The sequence below is a fragment of the Neofelis nebulosa genome, chromosome 8, assembly GCF_028018385.1.
Source record: "Neofelis nebulosa isolate mNeoNeb1 chromosome 8, mNeoNeb1.pri, whole genome shotgun sequence".
NCBI lineage: Eukaryota > Metazoa > Chordata > Mammalia > Carnivora > Felidae > Neofelis > Neofelis nebulosa.
This window is the reverse complement of record NC_080789.1, coordinates 9,911,320-9,932,577: the sequence shown is the minus strand read 5'-3', so window position 1 is coordinate 9,932,577 and position 21,258 is coordinate 9,911,320. Positions and strand designations below refer to the sequence as shown.

Here is a 21,258-nt window from a genome sequence, read left to right as displayed (position 1 = left end):
GTGCCTGCCACTGGGTCAATGGTGAAGCTGTGCTATGAGTGGAGCTCTTGAGGGGAAGGGGGCCGGAAGGAAGAGCCAAGCAAGGGGTACCCGGTGCGGGGCGGGGGGGCGCTCAGTCGGTTTAGCATCTGACTGTTGATTTCGGCTCAAGTCATGATCTCACGGTTCGTGAGTTCGAGCCCCACGTCAGACTCTGCGCTCAGTGCAGAGCCAGCTTGGGATTCCCTCTTTCTCTCTCTCTCTGCCCCTCTCCCGTGCTCTGTCTCTCTCACGTGCTCTCTCCCTCTCTCTCTCACACTCACTCTCAAAATAAATAAATAAATAAATAAATAAATAAATAAATAAAGCTGAAGAAGAGCTAAGCAAGGTTCATGGCCAGAGAAGTGGGAAGCCCACACTTAGGACATGGAAGAAGGAAAAGAAAAGGGACATGGTGATGTGGGATGTGGGGAGGAGGATCTGGGGCTCATTCGTTCACTGGTGCACACTTAAGAAGCACCTCTTATGCACTAGGCACTGGGCTAGGTGCCAGGCAGCACGGCAGCATGGAGGCTGGAGAAACCAGTCTGGCTATGGCCCCGACACAGGAGAAGTGGCTGCACAGTCAAGGCCCGGTGGACACAGGGCAGGGCAAACCGCAGCCAGCAGAGCTTGGGCAGGGTAGCCTAGGGATGGGCTCTTGTGGCAGAAGGCAGTGAGCATCTGACAGATCTCACCAGCTGCTTGGGCAGAGGACAGGAAGGACAGGCAAGGGGTCCCTTCCTCCAGGTCATATGAGGACCCAAGGTTGCTCCCACCAGCCCTATCCTGGTTCTCACTGGCCATGAAGGGCACCTGAGAAGATATGCCAATGCTGGGCAATCTTTTTTTTCTTTTTAATGTTTACTTACTTATTTTGAGAGGCAGGAGAGCGAGAGAGGGACAGAGAGAGAGAGAGAGAGAGAAAATCCCAAGCAGGTTCTGTACCGTGAGCACAGAGCCCGACATGGGACTCTAGTCCATGAATCGTGAAATCATGACCTGAGCCAAAATCAAGAGTCGGACACTTAACTGACCAAGCCACCGAGGCGCCCCAGTGCTCGACAATCTTAAGTAGCCACCAGATCCTGTTTCTGGGAGCAAGATATTCTTCCTCTTGGTTTTAAAATTATCATAAAAAAATCACAGAACTGACATGCAAATACATTCCTTTTGTAAACCACATTACAGAAGTATCCAGAGTAAAAAACATGTTCACTCGCCTTCCATACCACCCCCTTTCCAGAAATGACCCCATCGACTGTTCGTTGTGTATCCTTCCAGACTTTTCTCCTACACGTTCATACATATAGAATGTCCTTCCTGTGAGCCAGGCACTCTTCTCGGGCCTGATTTAAGGGGCTTCATGAGTTTTAACTCCTCTAATTCTTGCAACAACCCTATGGGGTAGATACATTATTTTTGTTATCACCATTTTCTAGAAAACAGAGATTCAAAAAGGTTAAGTAATTAACCTAGTTTCACAATGTGAGAAAATGGAGCAGGAATTTAAACACAAACCGTTTTATTCCGGAGTCTGTGTTCCTAATGCTATACCTCTCCTGCCTACACAGGCACACACAGAGAGACAAGGTTTCTTAGCTTCTATGGAATCACTCCAAGTTGTGTGTGTGTGTGTGTGTGTGTGTGTGTGTATGTTGCCTTTATTCACAATTTAATTCTTTTTTTTTTTTAACGTTTATTTATTTTTGAGACAGAGAGAGAGCATGAACGGGGGAGGGGCAGAGAGAGAGAGGGAGACACAGAATCGGAAACAGGCTCCAGGCTCCGAGCCGTCCGCACGGAGCCCGACGAGGGGCTCGAACTCATGGACCGTGAGATCGTGACCTGAGCCGAAGTCGGCCGCTTCACCGACTGAGCCACCCAGGCGCCCCTATTCACAATTTAACTCTAAGCTCTACTCGATGGTGGGGTAGGTAGGGGCAAGTGAAGCTAATGGTCTCGTTGCTGCGTGAGTGAAAACATGGCAGAACCTCTGGGAAAGGCGATTCGACTGCATTTACCAAAATTCAAAATTTCACTTCTAGGACTCTAGCGTGCAGAAATACTTGCAAATGCGCCCCAAGATACAAATACAGAAATATTCACGTGTTCACTATGATGAAAACACCACCGAAATATTTATCAGTAGGGAATAAATTAATGATGCCGCATCCAACAAATAGAATATTATGCGGTCAGAAAAGACCAGGGCAGATCCACAGCAGTGACTTGGAAGCATCTCCAAGAGTTATTGAGGCTAAAAATAAATGAATGAATGAATGAATGAATGAATGAATGAAAAACAAACAAAAGCAGGTTACAAAAACGGTATTTATGGTATGACCCTACTCAGATTAAAAAAAAGAAAACGAGGGGCGCCTGGGTGGCGCAGTCGGTTAAGCGTCCGACTTCAGCCAGGTCACGATCTCGCGGTCCGTGAGTTCGAGCCCCGCGTCAGGCTCTGGGCTGATGGCTCGGAGCCTGGAGCCTGTTTCCGATTCTGTGTCTCCCTCTCTCTGCCCCTCCCCCGTTCATGCTCTGTCTCTCTCTGTCCCAAAAATAAATAAAAAATGTTGAAAAAAAAAATTAAAAAAAAAAAAAAAAAAAAAAAAAAGAAAACGATAACCCTAAATATATGTGTTCTATGTTTCTACATGTATAGAAAAAGTTCTTGGGCACCTGGCTGGCTCAGTTGATGGAGCACGCAACTCTTGATCTCAGGGTCATGAGTTCAAGCCCCATGGAGACATTATTTAAAAAATAAATTTTTGGGGGGCTCCTGGGTGGCTCAGTCGGTTGAGTGTCTGACTTCGGCTCAGGTCATGATCTTGCAGTCCGTGAGTTCGAGCCCCGTGTCGGGCTCTGGGCTGACAGCTTGGAGCCTGGAGCCTGTTTCGGATTCTGTGTCTCCCTCTCTCTGACCCTCCCCCATTCATGCTCTGTCTCTCTCTGTCTCAAAAATAAATAAACGTTAAAAAAAAAATTAAAAAAATAAATTAAAAATAAATAAAAAATTAATTTTTTAATTTAATTTAAATTTTTTAAAATTTACATCCAAACTAGTTAGCATCTAGTGCAACAATGATTTCAGGAGTAGATTCCTTAGTGCCCCTTCCCCAGTTAGCCCATCCCCCCTCCCACAACCCCTCCTGTAACCCTCTGTTTGTTCTCCATATTTATGAGTCTCTTATGTTTTGCCCACCTCCCTTTTTTTATATTATTTTTGTTTCCCTTCCCTTACGTTCACCTGTTTTGTCTCTTGAAGTCCTCATAGGAGTGAAGTCATATGATATTTGTCTTTCTCTGACTAATTTCACTTAGCATGATACCCTCCAGTTCCATCCACAAAGAAAAATAAAATATTTTTTTAAAAAACTCTGGAAGGATACAAAACAAACAATTAACAGTGGTTACTTCTCAGGAGGAAATAAAGGGCTGGGAGTGAAGTAAATTTTACAGTTTACTTTTATACTTGGAGATGGTTTGAATATTTTAGAATAAGGATGCATTGTCCTGACATTTAAACTTTTTTTTTAATTCTAATTTTAATTTATTTGGTGGGGGGTTGCAGAGAGATGGAGAGAGAATCCCAAGCAGGCTCTGTATCGTCAGCGCAGAGCCAAACGTGGGGCTCGATCTCACAACTGACTGTGAGACCATGACCTGAGCTGAAATCAAGAGTCAGATGCTTAACCCACTGAGCCACCCAGGCACTGCTAAATTTTAAAAAATAAATAAAAAAGACTAACTCAAGAGATGAACTGACCCCAAAAGTCAGCACCAGAAAAGTTGGGATAGGGGTGCGGCTAAAACCTGCAGAGGCATTCACCAGGTCTGGGCCCTGGGGACAGAGGAGCTTGGTGGAAAGCAAGACGCCAGGGGTAATGGGGTTAGGAGATTTAGTTGGAGCAAAGTGGCAGAAAAGATCTGCAAAACACACAGCTGGTAAAGGACTGTTATCCAAAATACACAAAGAATTGTTAAAACCCAACAATAAGAAAACAAACAACTCAATCAAAAAATGGGGCAGGGACACCTGGGTGGCTCAGTCAGTTAAATATCCAACTTCGGCTCAGGTCGTGATCTCGTGGTTTGTGAGTTCGAGCTCTGCGTAGGGCTCTGTGCTGACAGCTCACAGCCTGGAGCCCGCTTCGGATTCTGTGTCTCCTTCGCTCTCTGCTCCTCCCCTGCTCATGCTCTGTCTCTCCCTCTTTCAAATATAAGTAAAATTTTAAAAACATATATTTTTAAAATTATATATATATTAAAAAAATATTTTTTTTATTAAAAAAATAAATTAAATATATTATATTAAAAAAATAAATTAAATAAAACAAAACAAAATTTTAAATGGGGCAAAGACTTCAACAGACACCCCACTCAAGAAGAGAGACAGATGGCGAGTAGGCATATGGAGAGATGTTCAATGTCATTAGAGAATCGCAACTTCAAACGACAAGGAGATATTGCTATATCCTGATTAGAATGGCCAAAATCCAGAACACTGATAACACCAAATGCTGGTGAGGATGTGGAGTGACAGGAGCTCTCATTCATGGCTGCTGCGAATGCAAAAGGGTACAGCCACTTTGGGAGACACTTTGGCAGTTTCTTACAAAACTAAACATACTCTTACCAGATGGTCCAGGAATCACGCTCCTCACTATTTACCCAAATGAACTGAAAATATACATCCACACAAAACCCTGCACATAGATGTTCACAGCAGCCTTATGCATAATTGCCAAAACTTAGAAGCAATCAAGAGGTCTTTCCGTAGGTGAACAGATAAATAAACTGTGGCACATCCAGACAAAGGAATATTATTCAGTCCCAAAAAGAAACGAGCTATCAAGCCATGAAAACACATGGAGGAACCTTAAATGCATATGACCAAGTGAACGAAACCAATCTGAAAAGGCTGCATCCTGTATGGTTCTAACTCTGTCATTTTGGAAAAGGCAAAACTATGGAGACAGCAAAAAGTTCAGTGGTTGCCAGGAGATGCGGGGGGCGCCGTAAATGGGGGGGAGGATTTTTAGGGCAGTGAGACTATTCTGTAGGATACTACAAAGGTGGGGCGCCTGGGTGGCTCAGTTGGTTGGGCATCCGACCTCAGTTCAGGTCATGATCTCGCGGTTTGTGAGTTTGAGCCCCTCGTCGGGCTCTGTGCTCACAGCTCAGGGCCTGGAGCCTGCTTTGGATTCTGTGTCTCCCTCTCTCTGCCCCTCCCTGGCTCACGCTCTGTCTCTCTAAAATAAATGAATGTAAAAAAAAAAAAAAAAAGAAGAAGGATACTACAAAGGTGGATATATGTCATTACACATTTGTCCCAACTCAGAATGTACAGCACAGAAAGCCCTAATGTGAACAACGAACTTGGGGTGATAATGATGCATCAATGTGGGTTTATCACTTGTAACAAATGTACCAGTGTGGTGACAGGCAGCTTGTCCATGCGTGGGGACAGGGGTATGTGGGAACTCTGTACTTTCAGCTCAATTTTGCTGTCAACTAAAACTGCTCCAAAAAAGAAATCCTGCTAATTGATAAAAGATATCTCTGAGACCCCTATTGTGCAAATGTGCTTTCAAATAAATGGGCGGGACTCCCGGAGCCCTTCCTGCCCCAAGCCTTACCTCAGCACCCATAACTCACCAGGTTGTTGGCCAACGCATTGGGACTCAGATCTAGCTCCCCAATCGTTTCGTTCACCTGGTGGATGGAACCAATAAGGCAGGCTGGCAGGTGAGTTTGCTAAGGAAATTTTCTGGGTGCTATTCACGCAGGAACAGGATGGGACTAGGCTGGCAAGGACAGTCCCTTACTCTCTCCGCTTAACTACTTTCTTTGCAAACATTCACACTTCTTTTATCATTTTAAATGAGTGGCTTTAGGCACCTGGGTGGCTCAGTCCTTAAACTTTGGACTTCGGCTTAGGTCATAATCTCACGGCCCATGAGTTCGTGAGTTCGAGCCCCGAATCAGGCTCTGTGCTGACAGCTCTCACACTCACACTCTGTCTCTCTCTCTCTCTGTCTCTCTCTCTCTCTCTCAAAAATAAACATTAAAATAAACATTAAAAATACTCTCAAAAATAAACATTAAAAAAATGAAAAAAAAATGAGTGGCTTTATCAATTCTAAATGAAAACTAACCACATCCTAGACACCTTGGAAAAACATAAAAAGAAACACCCATTCTGCTACCACCCTAACAACCTCTGTTAGGATTCGGGGAGATTTCCTTCCAGTATTTTTTATACATGTACCTTTTTACATAATTGTAATCTCAGTGAATGCCTACTTTAGGACTCGGACTTCTCTTCCACTCATTATCATGATCATGCTCCATAGAGCTAAATAATCTTCATAGTATTTTAAATGGCAATTATATGAATCCACTTGGAGAATGTACTTTAATACACTTAATTGTTTCATGGCTATTGAATACTTAAGTTGTTCATCATTTTTTTGCAATTGTAAATAATGCTGTGGTATACACAGATAGTCGTTTCCATATTTTGGATTATTGCTTTAAGAGACATTTTCAGGTGAGGCATGGCTGGATCGGAGGGTATCTCAACCTTGTTTATCACTGTTGAAGTCTCTGCCTAGTTCAATGGCCCCTCTTGTCACCCTCTCTAGGTTTGCATTTCTTTCCGTCTTAGCCTCAATCGGTCTAGGATATATCCTTTGCAGAAGCCCCATAATCCTATCACTTCTCACTGCCTTCACAAAAAGCAGGGTTCACTCTTACTTCCATTACCCTTAAGCGTTCTTATAAACCGGAGGACACTTGACCAATGAAGACGCCAAGGAGGGACATGAAAATCATAGGAACGGAAATGGGTTAGTTAGGTTGAGAGGAGTGTGGGATTAAGGAGGAAGAGGGGGCATGAGAAAAAGGGCCAGGAAAGTGAGTCCCTGAAGCAGCCTCTGATGGGATCACTTGTGCTCATCTTGAGAAGGGTTTCTGAGAGGTGTAGAAAGCGAGGGGATACAGAGGGACACATCGTTTGGCTGGCAGCAGTGGGACTTGAAGGTCAATGGGCTCTTTATGAGATGGGACCATCTGGCGGTATTTATAACCTGAGAGGGTTATTTGCCGGATGAGCTCTAAGGTCCTCCAGAGATGGGGTTCTGCGGGTCCCTGGCATAGAGTTCAGAGTCACAGGTGAGATGTGGATCAATAAAGGGAGGGCTAGAGAAGTAAGATTCTGGAAGAGTCCAGGTGATGCCAGAGAGGGCAAACTCTGAGCCCAGGTAGGAGGCCTGGCAGGTGAGAAGTGAGGCCAACTGGAATGAGAACAATGAAGCTGGGTCTTTTTTTGTTTGTTTGTTTGGTTAATGTTTGCTTATTTTTGAGACAGAGTGAGAGCAGGAGAAGGGCACAGAGAGAGGGGGACACAGAATCCAAAGCAGGCTCCAGGCTCTGAGCTGTCAGCACAGAGCCCAACACGGGGCTCGAACTCATGAACCATGAGACTGTGACCCGAGCCAAGGTTGTATGCTTAACCAACGGAGCCACCCAGGTGCCCCAACAAAGTTGGGTCTCAAGCTCACTTATCTGAGGGCCGAGGGCTTCACCATGACTTCTTATTTGCTATCTATAACTATAATTCTTTGGAAGACAGAAGATATTTCAACGAATATGTCAACAAATGTTTCCAGTACTTCTTCCTTTGGGGCTCTTTCCAATTATCCTAGTAAAATAAATTCAAACCAAACAACCCTTCACAGTCTCAAATTCTTTTAGAGCATAGGTCGGGCTTAACTAATTGAAAAAAATCAATGAGCACATAAGGAAAGGAGCTAATAACGTGTGTCACAGACACAAGCCCTGGTTACAGGTCTGCAGCAGGTGTATTTGGTCTGGATTGTAGACGGCACCATAAAAGGATACAGGGTGGATTGTCTTCCAGATTCTTCCTTGCGGCATTCTTCATCGTGTTCCGCGCAGCGAGGGAGACAGTCAGGTGCTCGTCTACTGGCACCATTGGCAAGGCAGTGACATTGATGATATCTATGTTCCTGAAATAAGCCATGGTCCAGTTTCTCGTAAACTGATAAACAGTACGTTTCCACTTAAGAATCTCTCATTTCCCACTCCGATCTTGTTCTCTGTTCAGCCAGCCTCCTGGAAATCACAAATACCATAGAACCACCTTAGAAAGCATAACCACGCTCGTCTGGTAAGCAGGGCTGATGGCAAGGTGCACGCCGCCTGCGACACAGGGGATAAAGGCCTTCCTCTGACACGCCCTTCTTGACTGAGGATTTCAGACATATCAACTTCTTCTGGCCTGTCGATGTTCCCCCTGTTTGCCAAGAAAGCTGTTCTAGCTTTTACAGTAAGGAGACTAGAGTGTTGGAAAGGCCAGGGCTCCAGAGCACCCAGCAAATCAGTTTCCAAATTAGAAAGGAAATCAAATTCCTGTCTCTCTGAGGCTCATCTGCAAAGTCAGAGATTTGGATGAGATTCCTAAGACCCTTTTTCGGCTCTCAGCTGCTCTGATTCTGTGATACAGGGTCCATCTCCTCAGCATGAAGCTGGTGATCTACCTGAGGCTTTCTGCCCCCTCCCAGAATGTTGGCCCCATCACTACTCTTCCTCCTGCCTTCAGAACCCTCCGGCTGGACTGCCCTCCTGGATCCTTGCTTATTAACCAGGAGTTCATTCTACCATTTGTGGATCTTCCATATCCAGAGCCTGGTGGCATAGGCCTGTTTCTAAGGAAGTAAAAGACTCAGATCGGCCCTCAAGAAGCTCATACATAATGAAAGGGGAGAGGAAAGGTAGTTTAGTGGGAAAATTAACCAAGGCCCCTCTCATCACATTCTCTCTCCCTCTTCTTCAGTTGATGCCTTCTGCTCTGCCCTTTTCTATGCAACCACTCATCCTATAGGCCCACCCCTCTGAAATTGCTCCTCGTCCCTGCTGTGCTATGCTGCTGCCCTCTATGCCTTTACACACGCAATTCCATCTAGTCAATGCACATCCCGGGTGACACATCTTTTAGAAAACCTTCCTGAATTACTCTAGGCCATTAGTGACCACCCCTCCTCTGGAAAGTTCAGGATTCTGCTTTCATCTCTCCATTACAGCACTTACAATTCTCAACTGGAAGGATTTGCTTCCACACCTTTTTCCATTAGGCAAGTGGCTCCCTAGGGGTTCGGCACACTCAATATTTGATTCCATTTTAGACTCATTCACCACGCTTCTTTCTAGTCCAGAGAAGCTATCCATTAGGGCTTGGGGCTGTCCCAAGTCAGCTGGATTGCAGGAAAGGCTGTCCCAGGCCCAGGTCAATACTATTTTCTCTTTCCTGCTCCCAGCCATAAGCCATGTCGGCAAGGGGGAGAGGGGTAAGGTGGAAGCAGGTGCACTGCATGGCTTCTTGTTTTCCTCCTACTCACTCCCCAGCATGACTGGAAAACTATAGCATGTTCTCTGAAAAGCAGGCTTTTAGGGCAACCCTGTCAAGAAGGCTCTTGCTTTAACTTAACGTTCTTACTCATGCCTAATGCAAGAACTGACTATTACTATGCTCCTTAAAAGGAATGTTTAAGATACGCATGCCGTTCTCTTCTGAATTTTCTATCATACCCTTTTAGGTATTCTCTGAGATATGACAAGTTTTTACCTTCACTACTTGGGGAGGAAAAACGGATGGGGGAGACAATGAACTTCATGGAATGAACAACACTGCGCGGTGTTGGGGGCAGGAGAATAGCAAACGTTCTGCTCTCATGTAGCAAGTGTCCTGGCAGCCGAAGTGCGAATGCCCTCTGTTTAAAGTTAACACGTTAAACAATTTTAAGCATGTTAAATACGTTAAAACAATGCTGACTTTGGAATCAGCATTCAGTGTTGCCTTCAGCAATGACGGACTACTTACTGAGTGCCCGACACAAGCCAGCGGTGTGTTCTTCCTGGAGACAGGGTGGTGAGCGAAACCAGACTTGCTCCCTACTCTAAGGGACTTATGTCTGCCAGGGGAGACATGCGGTAATCAAACAATTATATAAATAATTGTGAATGATAACTGTGACCACTGCTTTGAAGGAACATACGCAGTGCTGTGAGATGAGCTGAGATTATGTAAGGATGTAGCCAAGCTTGGAGGAAGAGCAGGAGTTAACTAGATAAAGGGGATGGGGAAATACCATCCAAGCAGAGGGGAGCAAGTGTAGGAAGGCAGGAAAAGGCGAGACCCTGTGCATCGCAGTAGCCACTAGCCACATGTGACAACTGAGCCCTTGCAATCTGGTTAGTGTGACTGAAGAACTGAAATTTCAATTTTAGTTAATTTAATTTTTTTTTAATGTTTATTTATTTCTGAGACAGAGAGAGACAGAGCATGAGTGGGGAGGGGCAGAGAGAGAGGGAGACCCAGAATCTGAAGCAGACTCCAGGCTCTGAGCTGTCAGCACAGAGTCCGACGCGGGGCTCGAACTCACAGATGGTGAGATCATGACCTGAGCTGAAGTCGGGACGCTCAACCGACTGAGCCCCCCGGGCGCCCCTGATTTCAGTTAATTTAAACTTAAAAGCTGAAGCAGTATCAATGTAAAAGCACTAATCATATGTTGAAATGATAATATTTGGGATATACGAGTTAAATAAAATGTTCGAATTCACATAACCTGGTTTTTAAAAATCTTTAAAATATGGCCACTAGAAAATTCTCAATTACATACGTGGCCCACATCATGTTTCCATTGGGTAGTGCGGGATTAGACTGTGCAGGTCTTGGTTCTAGCACATGGAACTCTCCCCTTTTTAATACACTGAGGTGTAGTTGGAAGAAAATTGCACTTGGAGCCAGAGACCGATGGGTTCTGCCCCTCATTGGATGGATGGGCTGGTGCACTCACTAGGCACCCAATAAACATCCCTTGAATGGTTCTGAGTTTCTTTATTTTTCAAATGGAACCAATAGTTCACTGTTAGGACTTCAGGGGATCTGGAGTTGATTCTCGAGTAGTTCTCTGCCCTTGCTCACTGTGCCACCTTGAAGCGGTCCCTGGCCTCAGTTTCCCCTGTTTGTAAAAGCTGATGAGTCAGGAAACTGCAGTCTGCGGAAGTGGGCAGGGCGGATCATCGTCCTTCTTCTGTGCGTCTTACCTGAAGACATAGGCGAAATCCGACGAACTTGGGGCCGGTTCCGCCACGGGTCCCTCAGGGGACCCCGCAAAGTTCTGGATGGGACACCCGACATCCACCAGGAAGGGGTGCCCTTTGCTTTGTGCTCGGGGAGGAAGAGGAGGAGGAGGGGCGTCGGGGAGAGGCCCATTTTGCTACTGTGAGTCCTGGCGTTCCCCGGGCAACGCCAGGCGCACTCACCACTGCCACCCTTCCCACAACAATGGAACCGTAGTGAGCCACCGCCGCATCCGCGAGACGCCGTTACCACAGTGATGGTCCCGGGTGGTCGGGGAGACCAGACCAATGGGCTTGTGGGGAGGGAGAGTGTAGTTCCTCGTCCCAGCCTATCGCACGGGGAATGGAAATGACTCCAGGAGACATTTCCCCCCCCGCCGTGGATTGTCTTCAATGTATCGAGGGCAGTCCTCAAGTGTTTCTGATGCTTCGCGGAGGCTCCCGTTGGACACCCCGCCGCGCCGGGCACCCCCATATCTCTCGGTGGTAGAGGCCGGGGCGGGGCTGCGCGTGCGCGCGCGGGTGGGGGCGGAGCATCCCGGGAGCCGTGGTCGCGGTGGGTGACGCGAGCCTCTGCAGGCGGTTTCCGGCAGGTATCTGGCTGCGTTTTGTCCCTGGTTCCTGGGGCGCGACTGTTCTGAGCCTGGCGTCGCTCCAGGGCCCGAGGAGGGATGGGACGCCCGGGCGTGCTCCAGGGGACCCGGGGCTTCCCCGCCGCTGGAGCGGCCCGAGGGCGCGGCACAGGGGGCGGAGGCTGGGGTCATCCCAGGCCGGTCTCCGCACTTCTTGGAGCGGGTTTCCTCGGTGAGAAACCAGGGTGGTAGTTCCTCCCCGTCAACCGGCTGGCTGTGAAGAGGGTTAGATGAAGGCGTGCGTGTGAACGTTTGCTCTCTACGGCTAGTTGAGTCCAGCAGCCCCGGGTGGCAGAGTATCTGCGCGGCGCGGCTCTGAAATCTTTGAGGGACGCATATCTCTTCGAGAATCCAATGAAAGTCAAAAACTGCCCCCTCACCTTCTTGTTAGGTGAAAATAGGATAGTGTATGTTGTGGTCCATTGCAAACTGTAAAGCATTGCACAGTGATGAAGTGATTATTGTCATCAGCGCAGAGGAGTAGACCTTATTTGAAACCCAATTCCACCACCTTCCCACCGCGTGATTGGGAGCGAGTTACTTCTCTAAGCCTCCGTTTTCTGATCTGTAGACTGGGGCATACTTCACTTCATCTATTTCTCAGGGTTGTTGTGAGCATCAAATGCTCACAGCTTTTTATAAACACCAACACACTATAACAACCTGTAAGTGGGTAACTGTTGTTATCTCTGATTACAAATAAAGAAGCGGGGGGCCCAGAGAAGGTAAGTTCTGGGGTCCCACTGGGGCTGAGTGGCAGAGCCATGACTGGAACCCAGATGCTCTTCCTCCACTTCCTTAGAGCTGAGCCCTCTCTCCCCAAGGAGTTTCACTAGAGAGACAGCTGCCTTGGGCCACGGGGGTCAGCTGGAACTTCTGGGTCCACACTAATGTTCCAGGATCCTAGGGACTCAGCCAAAGTTGTTCGTGGATTATTGGTACTGACTTAAAAGGCAGCTCCACCAGACCCTTCCTTTTCCTCATCTGTAATATATTGATGATCGTTCTCTGCTTAAGGGTTATGAGAATGGATGAGGTTGTGAGGGAATTGCTCTTGGTAAAACCCGGAGAAATAAAGTAACTTGGCTAGGGTTTAGCAGGCAATTGAGGGGCAGAGCCAGACCTGGAACTCCCAAGTTGCGTCCAAGTGATACACTCAGGCATGACTGGAGGCTTTGCAAGAACAACTTGGCTAAGTATTTTTCCTTTTTCAGATGTCTCCAGATGCTTGGAAGGGCAGGTGCTGCCTTTTAGCTGTTTTTTGTTCTTTTGTTCCATAATTAACACATGAATATATTACCATTGTAGTAATTTATTAAATCCAGAAATATATTCCTTTAATATAATTTGATATTATAACATGGAATTGCCACCACTTGACCCTTTTTTACCTATAAAATGACAATGTCACTTAAGCCAGCCATCCCATTCCCCTTCCCACATTAAGCATATTGAGCAGTTTGGTGTATCTTTCCAGATTTTATTTTGTTTAATTTAATTTAATTTATTTAAGTGAGAGAAAGTGCATAAGCAGGGGGAGAGAGGGGGAGAGACACAGAAAGAGAGAGAATCTTAAGCAGGCTCTACACCCAGCACACAGCCAGACATGGGGCTCAATTCCATGACCCTGACATCATGACCTGAGCTGAAATCAAGAGTTGGATCCTGGTGCCCCGATTTTCTTCTATTTTTTAACGTGCACACCTACATTCTTGCCTTTTTTTAAATTTCTGTCTTCTCTTATACCATTATAGTATACAAACTGTTCTGTAGCTTGCTTTTCTTTTTTTTTTAATGTTTATTTTTGAGAGAGAGACAGAGTGCAAGCAGGGGAGGGACGGAAGGGGGTAGATAGAGGATGCGAAGTGGGCTCCCTGCTGACAGCAGAGAGTCTGAGGTGGGGCTCGAACCCACAAACCATGAGACCATGACCTGAGCCAAAGTCGGATGCTCAACCTACTGAGCCACCCAGGTGCCCCTGAAGCTTGCTTTCTTAATGTTAGAGTATGTTGGGTTCTTTCCAGGTCAGTCCATATACAGCTGCCTCGTTGTTTTTACTTGCCCTGTAGCATTCCATTGTAAGAACACAACAGTGTATTTGCCTGTACCAACCATTGGTAGACATTTTGGATTGTTTCTTTTTTTTTCACTGTTACCAACAGTAGGGAATTTTTTTTTTTTAAGTTTTTAAATTTATTTGGTGAGACAGAGTGTGTGGGAGAGGGGCAGAGAGGGAGAGAGAATTCCAAGCAGGCTCTGGGCTGCCAGAGAACCATGAGACCATGACCTGAGCTGAAATCAAGAGTCAGATGCTTAACTGACTGAGCCACACAGGCGCCCCAACAGTGGGGAACATTTATCTGTACCTGTCCAATTCTTTGTGGAGGACAAACTTTTAGAAGTAAATTTGCTGGCCAAAAAGTATACACATTCAAAATTTTGCTAGGTTGAAGCGCCTGGGTGGCTCAGCGGGTTAAGCATCCGACTCTTGATTTCGGCCCAGCTCATGAGCTCACAGTTGTGAGATTGAGCCCCATGTTGGGCTCTGTGCTGAGCATGAGGCCTGCTTGAGATTCTCTCTTCCTCTCTCTGTCCCTACCTTGCTTGTGCATGCGTTCTCTCTCTGTTTCTCTCAAAGAATAAATAAATGAACTCTAAAAAAAGAAAATAAAAATTTCCTAGGTTTTGCCTAACTGAAAAAATTGTAGCATCTTATGTCTCCACCTAGAGAAAATGAAAAGTGTGGGTGCCTGTGCGGCTCAGTGGGTTGAGTGTCTGACTCTTGATTTAGGTTCAGGTCACGATCCCAGAGTTGCAGGATGGAGCCCCGCATCGGGCTCCACAGTGGCGTAAAGTCGACTCATCTGTTTGTACCCGTGACTTTTCCTGACCCTAGGAGAAGGGAGCATTGGCCTTTCCTTCATCCAGCCAAAGATGCCTCTCTTTGGAAATACGTTCAGTCCCAAGAAGACGCCCCCTCGGAAATCTGCTTCTCTCTCCAATCTGCATAATGTGAGTATCACTACTGGGCCCATCCCGGTGTGCAGTGTGGCTGAAACATCAAGCCTGGTCCCTGATGGGAAGTGTCGTCCTCCAGAGGCACCCTTGTAAGGAAGACATCCTTCTAATTCATATTATTGCTATTGCTAAAAACCTTTTTAACTCTTGGGGCTCCTGGCTGGCTCAGTTGGAAGAGCATGTGACTCTTGATCTCAGGGTTGTGAGATTGAGCCCCATGTTGGATGTAGAGATTACTTAAATAAATAAACTTTTTTTTTTTTGGTTGTTTTTTAATTTTAGAAAGAGAGAATGCAAGCAGGGGAGAGGGGCAGAGGGAGAGAGGAGAGAGAATCCCAAGCAGACTCCATGCTCTGTGGAGCCCAATGGGGGGCTCAGTCCCACAGCCCTGGGATCATGACCCCAGCCAAAATCAAGAGTCAAATGTTCAACCAACTGAGCCACCCAGGCATCCCAAATACATAAACTTAAAAGAATTTTTTAATGTTTGTTTATTTTTATTTTATTTTTAATTTTTTTAACCTTTAATAGTTTCTTCTTTTTTTTTTAATGTTTATTTTTGAGATAGGGAGAGACAGAGCATGAAAGGGGGAGGGCCAGAGAGAGGGAAACACAGAATCTGAAGTAGGCTCCAGACTCCGAGCTGTCAGCATGGAGCCCGACGCAGGGCTCGAACTCATGGACTGTGAGATCATGACCTGAGCTGAAGTCAGACATTTAACTGACTGAGCCACCCAGGCACCCCTAATGTTTGTTTATTTTTCAGAGAGAGAGCACAAGCAGAGGAGGGGCAGAGAGCGAAGGGGACACAGAATCCAAAGCAGACTCCAGGCTCTGAGCTGTCAGCACAGCGGGGCCCGAACTCACGAACCGTGAGATCATGACCTGAGCCGAAGTTGGACACTTAACTGACTGAGCCACCCAGGTGCCCCCAAATAAATAAACTTTAAAACGAAACCAAAAATGGGGTGCCTGGGTGGCTCAGTCTTAGGTTAAGCATCCAACTTCCGCTCAGCTCATGATCTCGTGGTTTGTGAGTTCGAGTCCTGCATCGGGCTCTGTGCTGACAGCTCGGAGCCTGGAGCCTGCTTCGGATTTAGTGTCTTCCTCTCTCTCTGCCCCTCCTCCCCTTGTGCTCTGTTTCTCTCAAAAATAAATAAACATTAAAAAGAATTAAAAAACAAGAAGAAAAACCAAGAACAAGAACATTTTTAAGTCCTGTTTGGAAATCATTGTCAGAGCGTGTTCAAGAACCTAGTAAGACAGTCAATCTCATCGTGATTCGGGCTCCAAATGACACTAGCCAGCTCGCCTTCAGTTTATTCCCAGGACTTAGCCAAGAATCCATTTTATTTTATTTATTTATTTTTTTTTTAATTTTTTTTTCCAACGTTTTTTATTTTTTATTTTTGGGACAGAGAGAGACAGAGCATGAACGGGGGAGGGGCAGAGAGAGAGGGAGACACAGAATCGGAAACAGGCTCCAGGCTCCGAGCCATCGGCCCAGAGCCTGATGCGGGGCTCGAACTCACGGACCGCGAGATCGTGACCTGGCTGAAGTCGGACGCTCAACCGACTGCGCCACCCAGGCGCCCCAAGAATCCATTTTAGTTGTGTCTAAGAATCATACTCATTCTCAAAGGATGATGTTCTGCCACCGTTAGTGTCATTCAAGGCTGTGTGGAAGCTCTAGACAGCAGCTCCTCAAGGGCAGGGCTGGTCACATTCACCTTGGAATCCCTCGGCCTAGTCCTGGCGTGGCGTGGCTGCTTAGTGAGTTGTGGAAACTTTGAAAACCATGTTATAGACCAGCTATGACTGACTACTGATTGAGTGTTAGCATTTCATGCCTTTTTTGTGACCTGTAGCCCCCCATGGTGAGCAAGCGATCACCTCGGGGCTTATTAACCTTTAAAAAGGATTTTCTACTTTATTAAAAATGTATGGTAGGATTTCTTAAAACTGTTAAGTGCCAAGTAGACGTCAAATAATTCAAATTTCGATATATGTAGTTTTTCTGGAAAACCTGTATCTTACAATAAGGTGGGACGTTTCTTCCCTCTTAGAGTTTAAAAGGTTTTGTTGTGGGGCGCCTGGATGGCTCGGTCGGTCAAGCGGCCAGCTTCAGCTGAGGTCATGATCTCAACGGGTTTGTGAGTTTGAGCCCCGCGTCGGGCTCTGTGCTGTCAGTGAGGAGCCTGCTTCGGATCTCCGTGCCCTCTCTCTCTCTCTCTGTCTCTCTCAAAAATAATAAGTAAACATTAAAAAAAAAAGTAGGGGCTCCTAGGTGGCTCAGTCAAGTGAGCGTCCGACTTTAGTTCAGGTCATGATCTCATGGTTCGTGAGTTCGAGCCCCACATTGGACTCGCTGCTGTCAGCACAGAGCCCACTTTGAATCCTCTGTCCCCCTCTCTCTGTCCCTTCCCCGCTTACATTCTCTTCTCTCAAAAAAAATTTTTTTTTAATTTATTAAATAAAAGTTTTTGTTGTTTTGTGCCTTTTCTGACTTTTAACAAAAAGTTACGAAGTGTGTGAGGTAAGGATTAGAAAAAGGAAGTTAGTTCCTGGCATACAAATACAGTTAGCAGGAGAGTCACTGGGACTGGGGTCCTTCGTGTGCTTCCTGAAGCCTCCATGCAGTGTCTCGTCCACAGCTGGACCGGTCAACCCGGGAGGTGGAGCTGGGCCTTGACTATGGAACCCCCACTATGAACCTGGCAGGGCAAAGCCTGAAGTTTGAAAATGGCCAGTGGATAGCAGGTGGGCTGATTTCCTGCCGTTCTGTCCAGCAAGATTGTGGAAAGGAAGCCCCCACGTAACTAACTGCTCGTTCTGTCCTTCCCCAGAGATGGGGATTAGCGGGGGTGTGGACCGGAGGGAGGCTCAGCGCCTACGCAGGCGGAACCAGCAGTTGGAGGAAGAGAACAACCTCTTGCGGCTGAAGGTGGACATCCTGCTGGACATGGTGAGGAGGGTGATGGGGAGGGGCGCCTAGGCTTTCCTTGTGGGGAGGCTCCACGGAGAGTCATTCCATCCAGCTGACTCCTTTGGAATGCCAGTTTGCCCAGGTAAGTTGCTTTGAATCCAAAGATACAAATTTTTTTTTTCTACGTTTATTTATTTTTGAGACAGAGCATAAACCGGGGAGGGTCCGAGAGAGAGGGAGACACAGAATCCAAAACAGGCTCCAGGCTCTGAGCTGTCAGCACAGAGTCCGACGCGGGGCTCGAACTCACGGACTCGAACTCACGGACCGCGAGATCCTGACCTGAGCCGAAGTCGGACGCTTAACCGACTGAGCCACCCAGGCGCCCCTGAATCCAAAGATATAAATGAGAGAGTCCCTACTCTCAGGGCCTCACTGTCTCGCAGGGAGATGGACAAGAAACAAAATGACAGTGCCTGGGGGCAAGAGTAACAATTGGAGTGTGCGTAGGGCCTGGCGCCGGCACAAGCGAAAATAATTCTCTCCAGTCAGGAAGGTGTCACAGAAAGGGATGTTTGAATTGAATGTAGAAGGACCAAGGGAGGATTGGAGGGTGGGAAGAGGGCATTCCAGGAAGAAGGACTGTCTGCTCGTGGCCCAAAGGTGTCCCATATCCAGCGGGCATTAGTGAGTGTCAGACCTACCGAGGGGCCCGCTCTGTGCTAGTGTCGGTTTCCCGTGGCTGCTAAAAACCCCGCGGGCCGTTGGGACTGGGGGTGCCGGTGAAAGTTGGCCGGGAGGCAGGTGCGCCTCTGCTGTCACGGTTAAGAGCGTGCGTTCTGGAGCTAACCTGCCTGGTTCCTCGTTTGGCTCCACCACTGGCCATGTGACTTCAGCGTGTTGTTTACCTGCCCTGTGTGAATAAACTTAGTTTCGTTGTCGAATAGGCACAATGATAGGATCTGCCTCATGCTGAGTTAATCACACAAGCACCTGCAACAGTGTATGGCTCAGAAGGGCCGCTCGTATTTCACGGGAAGCCGACCTCCACTCTGGAGAGTAAAGTTTCTGTCCCTGTCTTGAATGTCTTCCACCTTCTACTCAGGGGCTTTCTCAAGCCCCCTGAAAGACCCTAGTAAGAAAAGTGGCATTCTTTTTCGAGCATTTTTCCCCCCTGATCACCATTATGGGAGCCACCGCTCAGAAGCTACTCAGACTCTTATTTCTTTAGCCTTAGAATGGTCCATTATGTGCCTTTTTCATCCCCTGAGGCCTGCCGTCTTCAAGGCGGTGAACTTGGTGCAATCCTAGGTGACCAAAATGTGGAGAGGGTGGACTGTGATTAAGTACCGGAGGCCCTGGGTTGTCAGGGGGTTGCATTCTGCCCGGGTACAAAGGGGTTCCCCTCGTGGGGGCCGTCAGTGGCGTGTGAGGGTGGGGATGCTCTCCCCACCGCGCAGAGCTGCCCTCGCAAACCTGCAACAGCCCCGGAAGGTCCTTCTTGGTTAACGGTCCGCTGCCTCACTTTCAGCTCTCTGAAACCACCGCCGAGTCCCACTTGATGGAGAAAGAATTGGAGGAACTGAAAAGCACCAGCCGCAGGAGGAAATGAAGACCCTGAAGACATTCGCTAGGAGGAAAGGGAGAAGCCCACCGATCAGAGGAGGTGGATGTGGCCGAGGGGTTTTTCTAGCCGAACTAGTGGACCCGAGTGTCCTATCACGGGGCCAGAAGGCACCGGCCCCCTCAGTTTGGCAGCGGGAACACACTGGTGGAAGCCAGGACTCCCTCCAGGCCAGGGCAGTCCTAGGAATGAGCCCTGGGATGCTGTCTAGTCACTCCACGTATGAATGCACCTTCCCAGGTTCGCCCTCACCGGACTGATGCTGTGGCCAAAGCAGCTGAAGTTCATTGTCTCCCCCCTCACGCTGGTGTCCGGGGTGTGGCACCAGTTCTAAAGCGTCCTGCCTCAGGGCCCTTGGATGAGCAGCTCTCCTGGTCCTCCCCCCCACCCCCACCCCTCCCCCCCAGGCCTACTCACTTTGTCCTTTGAAGAATACTCAGTCCCCAGATCCACAGCCTCTTCTGGCTTCAGCTTGTCAGTGGCCAGCACCAGCCTTCCATGGGCAACACTGCATTTTTGTGGTACTTTCCTGTTTACACATTTTTCTGAAAATTAAATGCTGGTATGTAATCTGTGTGTGGCCAAAGTGACTGAAAAATGAAAGCAGCAGTTCTTGAAGAAGTACACAGAGCCTGGAGTCGAAGCTTCTGTTTCGCCATCTAGAGACCGAATTTTTGAGTTGTGGGGAAACGCCACCACGGCAGGAGAAGCGCTCCAGCTTCCCGGGCATCGGCAGAGGCCGACCTGGAACAGAAGCGGTGTCCCTGCCCAAATTCTGCTGCAGCCCTTCAGAGATTTGCCACCAGCCTGGACCTGGCAGGGACCGAGCGGTCGGGGTGGGAGGCTGCATTCCTAGAGTGGGAATTTGCACCCAAGTCTATGTGAGCTGCTCTGGTTGGAGGAGGGAGTCAGTGAGAGGGAACCCAGCTCCACAGTTAAAGGGGAGGGCGCCAAGACGGGGACAGAGTCCAGGCCTTTAGACTGGGGATGGCCACTATGGTCAATAATTTCTGAAAGCCGGTGACTTGCCTAGGACAGGCCTCAGCACTTTGCCCCTGCTCATTTCCTCCCCTGCTCAGCCCCGCGAAGCAGGGACCGTCAGCACGTGTCCTTGCAGGTAAGGAGCCAGGCTCCAGGAGGTTCAGAAACCGGTCCGGGATCGCACAGCAGAAGCGTGGGAGCCTGTGGACTCCTAGCTCCTGGTAAAAGGGAGGGGCCGGGTGGGGCACAGCCTCTGTTGGAGGCTGCTGTCCACAGCCCACCCTTAGGAACAGCTTTGGGGGAGATGGATAGAAGCTCCAGCCCATAAACCTTATTTTCCGATAGAGAAGAACTCTGAAAAAATTAGGGGAGGTTACAAAGACGTGCGAGGTGTAAGTCTCCAGGTGCAGATATTGGGAGCAGTTGGGGGTTGGCACTTCCTAGGCAGCATCGTTGGCAACCACTTCCTGAGTGCCTTTGATGCCAGACAGCCTGTTGCTAATTCTCAGGATTCAAGTGTGTCATCGTCCCCTGCTCTGACATGAAGAAACGAGTCCGGCAAGGTGACACAGCTGGAAGGGACAGAGCCCAGGCTGAAACCTTGGGAATCATGAGGGGCAGGATTGGGTGTCAGTGATGTGGGTCCCCCTCTGCACCCCCACTGGCGCCGGAGGGGGTTGGAGTCACTATGTGGGACCGTTCTGCAGTGAAGGAGGACTTTTCATTTGTTTAATGTTTATTTATTTTTGAGAGAAAGAGAGAGTGCAAGTGAACGCCAGAGAGAAAGGGAGACAGAGTCTGAAGCGGGCTCCAGGCTCCGAGCTGTCAGCACAGAGCCCGACGTGAGGCTCAAACCCACGAGCTGTGAGATCATGACCTGAGTCAAG

The 21,258-nt window shown here is 47.9% G+C and overlaps 2 protein-coding genes across 3 annotated transcripts in view; one reads left to right on the top strand and one right to left on the bottom strand.

Annotated features, from left to right (window-relative positions):
- Positions 1-8,102, bottom strand: part of FAM227A (family with sequence similarity 227 member A) — a 69,544-nt gene extending 61,442 nt beyond the window's left edge. Inside the window, exons 1-2 of the mRNA XM_058741274.1 lie at positions 7,927-8,102; positions 5,680-5,762 (exon numbers count right to left, since the gene is read on the bottom strand). The gene's annotated coding sequence lies outside the window, so the exon portion shown is untranslated. The remainder of the gene's footprint in view (positions 1-5,679; positions 5,763-7,926) is intronic.
- Positions 8,103-11,698: 3,596 nt separating this feature from the next.
- On the top strand, positions 11,699-19,960 carry CBY1 (chibby 1, beta catenin antagonist). Of its 2 annotated transcripts, none has more exons than XM_058741283.1 (5): positions 11,699-11,783; positions 14,719-14,834; positions 17,495-17,600; positions 17,687-17,805; positions 19,298-19,960. In XM_058741283.1, exons 2-5 carry the CDS (start codon positions 14,757-14,759, stop codon positions 19,376-19,378), a joined length of 384 nt encoding a protein of 127 aa, XP_058597266.1. In that variant the 5' UTR covers positions 11,699-11,783; positions 14,719-14,756; the 3' UTR covers positions 19,379-19,960. The 2 variants fall into 2 exon arrangements, with proteins under 2 accessions (XP_058597266.1, XP_058597265.1); XM_058741282.1 differs by lacking the exon at positions 11,699-11,783 and adding an exon at positions 11,799-11,994.
- The last annotated feature ends 1,298 nt before the right edge of the window (positions 19,961-21,258 follow it).

What these genes read in the sequence shown, in the direction of transcription:
- CBY1 (XM_058741282.1), top strand. Translation starts at nt 11,862, where the DNA reads ATGGGACGCCCGGGCGTGCTCCAGGGGACCCGGGGCTTCCCCGCCGCT. An exon ending in TCTTGGAGCGGGTTTCCTCG is followed by an intron (nt 11,995 to 14,718) that starts GTGAGAAACCAG and finishes TCCTGACCCTAG; the next exon opens with GAGAAGGGAGCATTGGCCTT. An exon ending in CTCTCTCCAATCTGCATAAT is followed by an intron (nt 14,835 to 17,494) that starts GTGAGTATCACT and finishes TCTCGTCCACAG; the next exon opens with CTGGACCGGTCAACCCGGGA.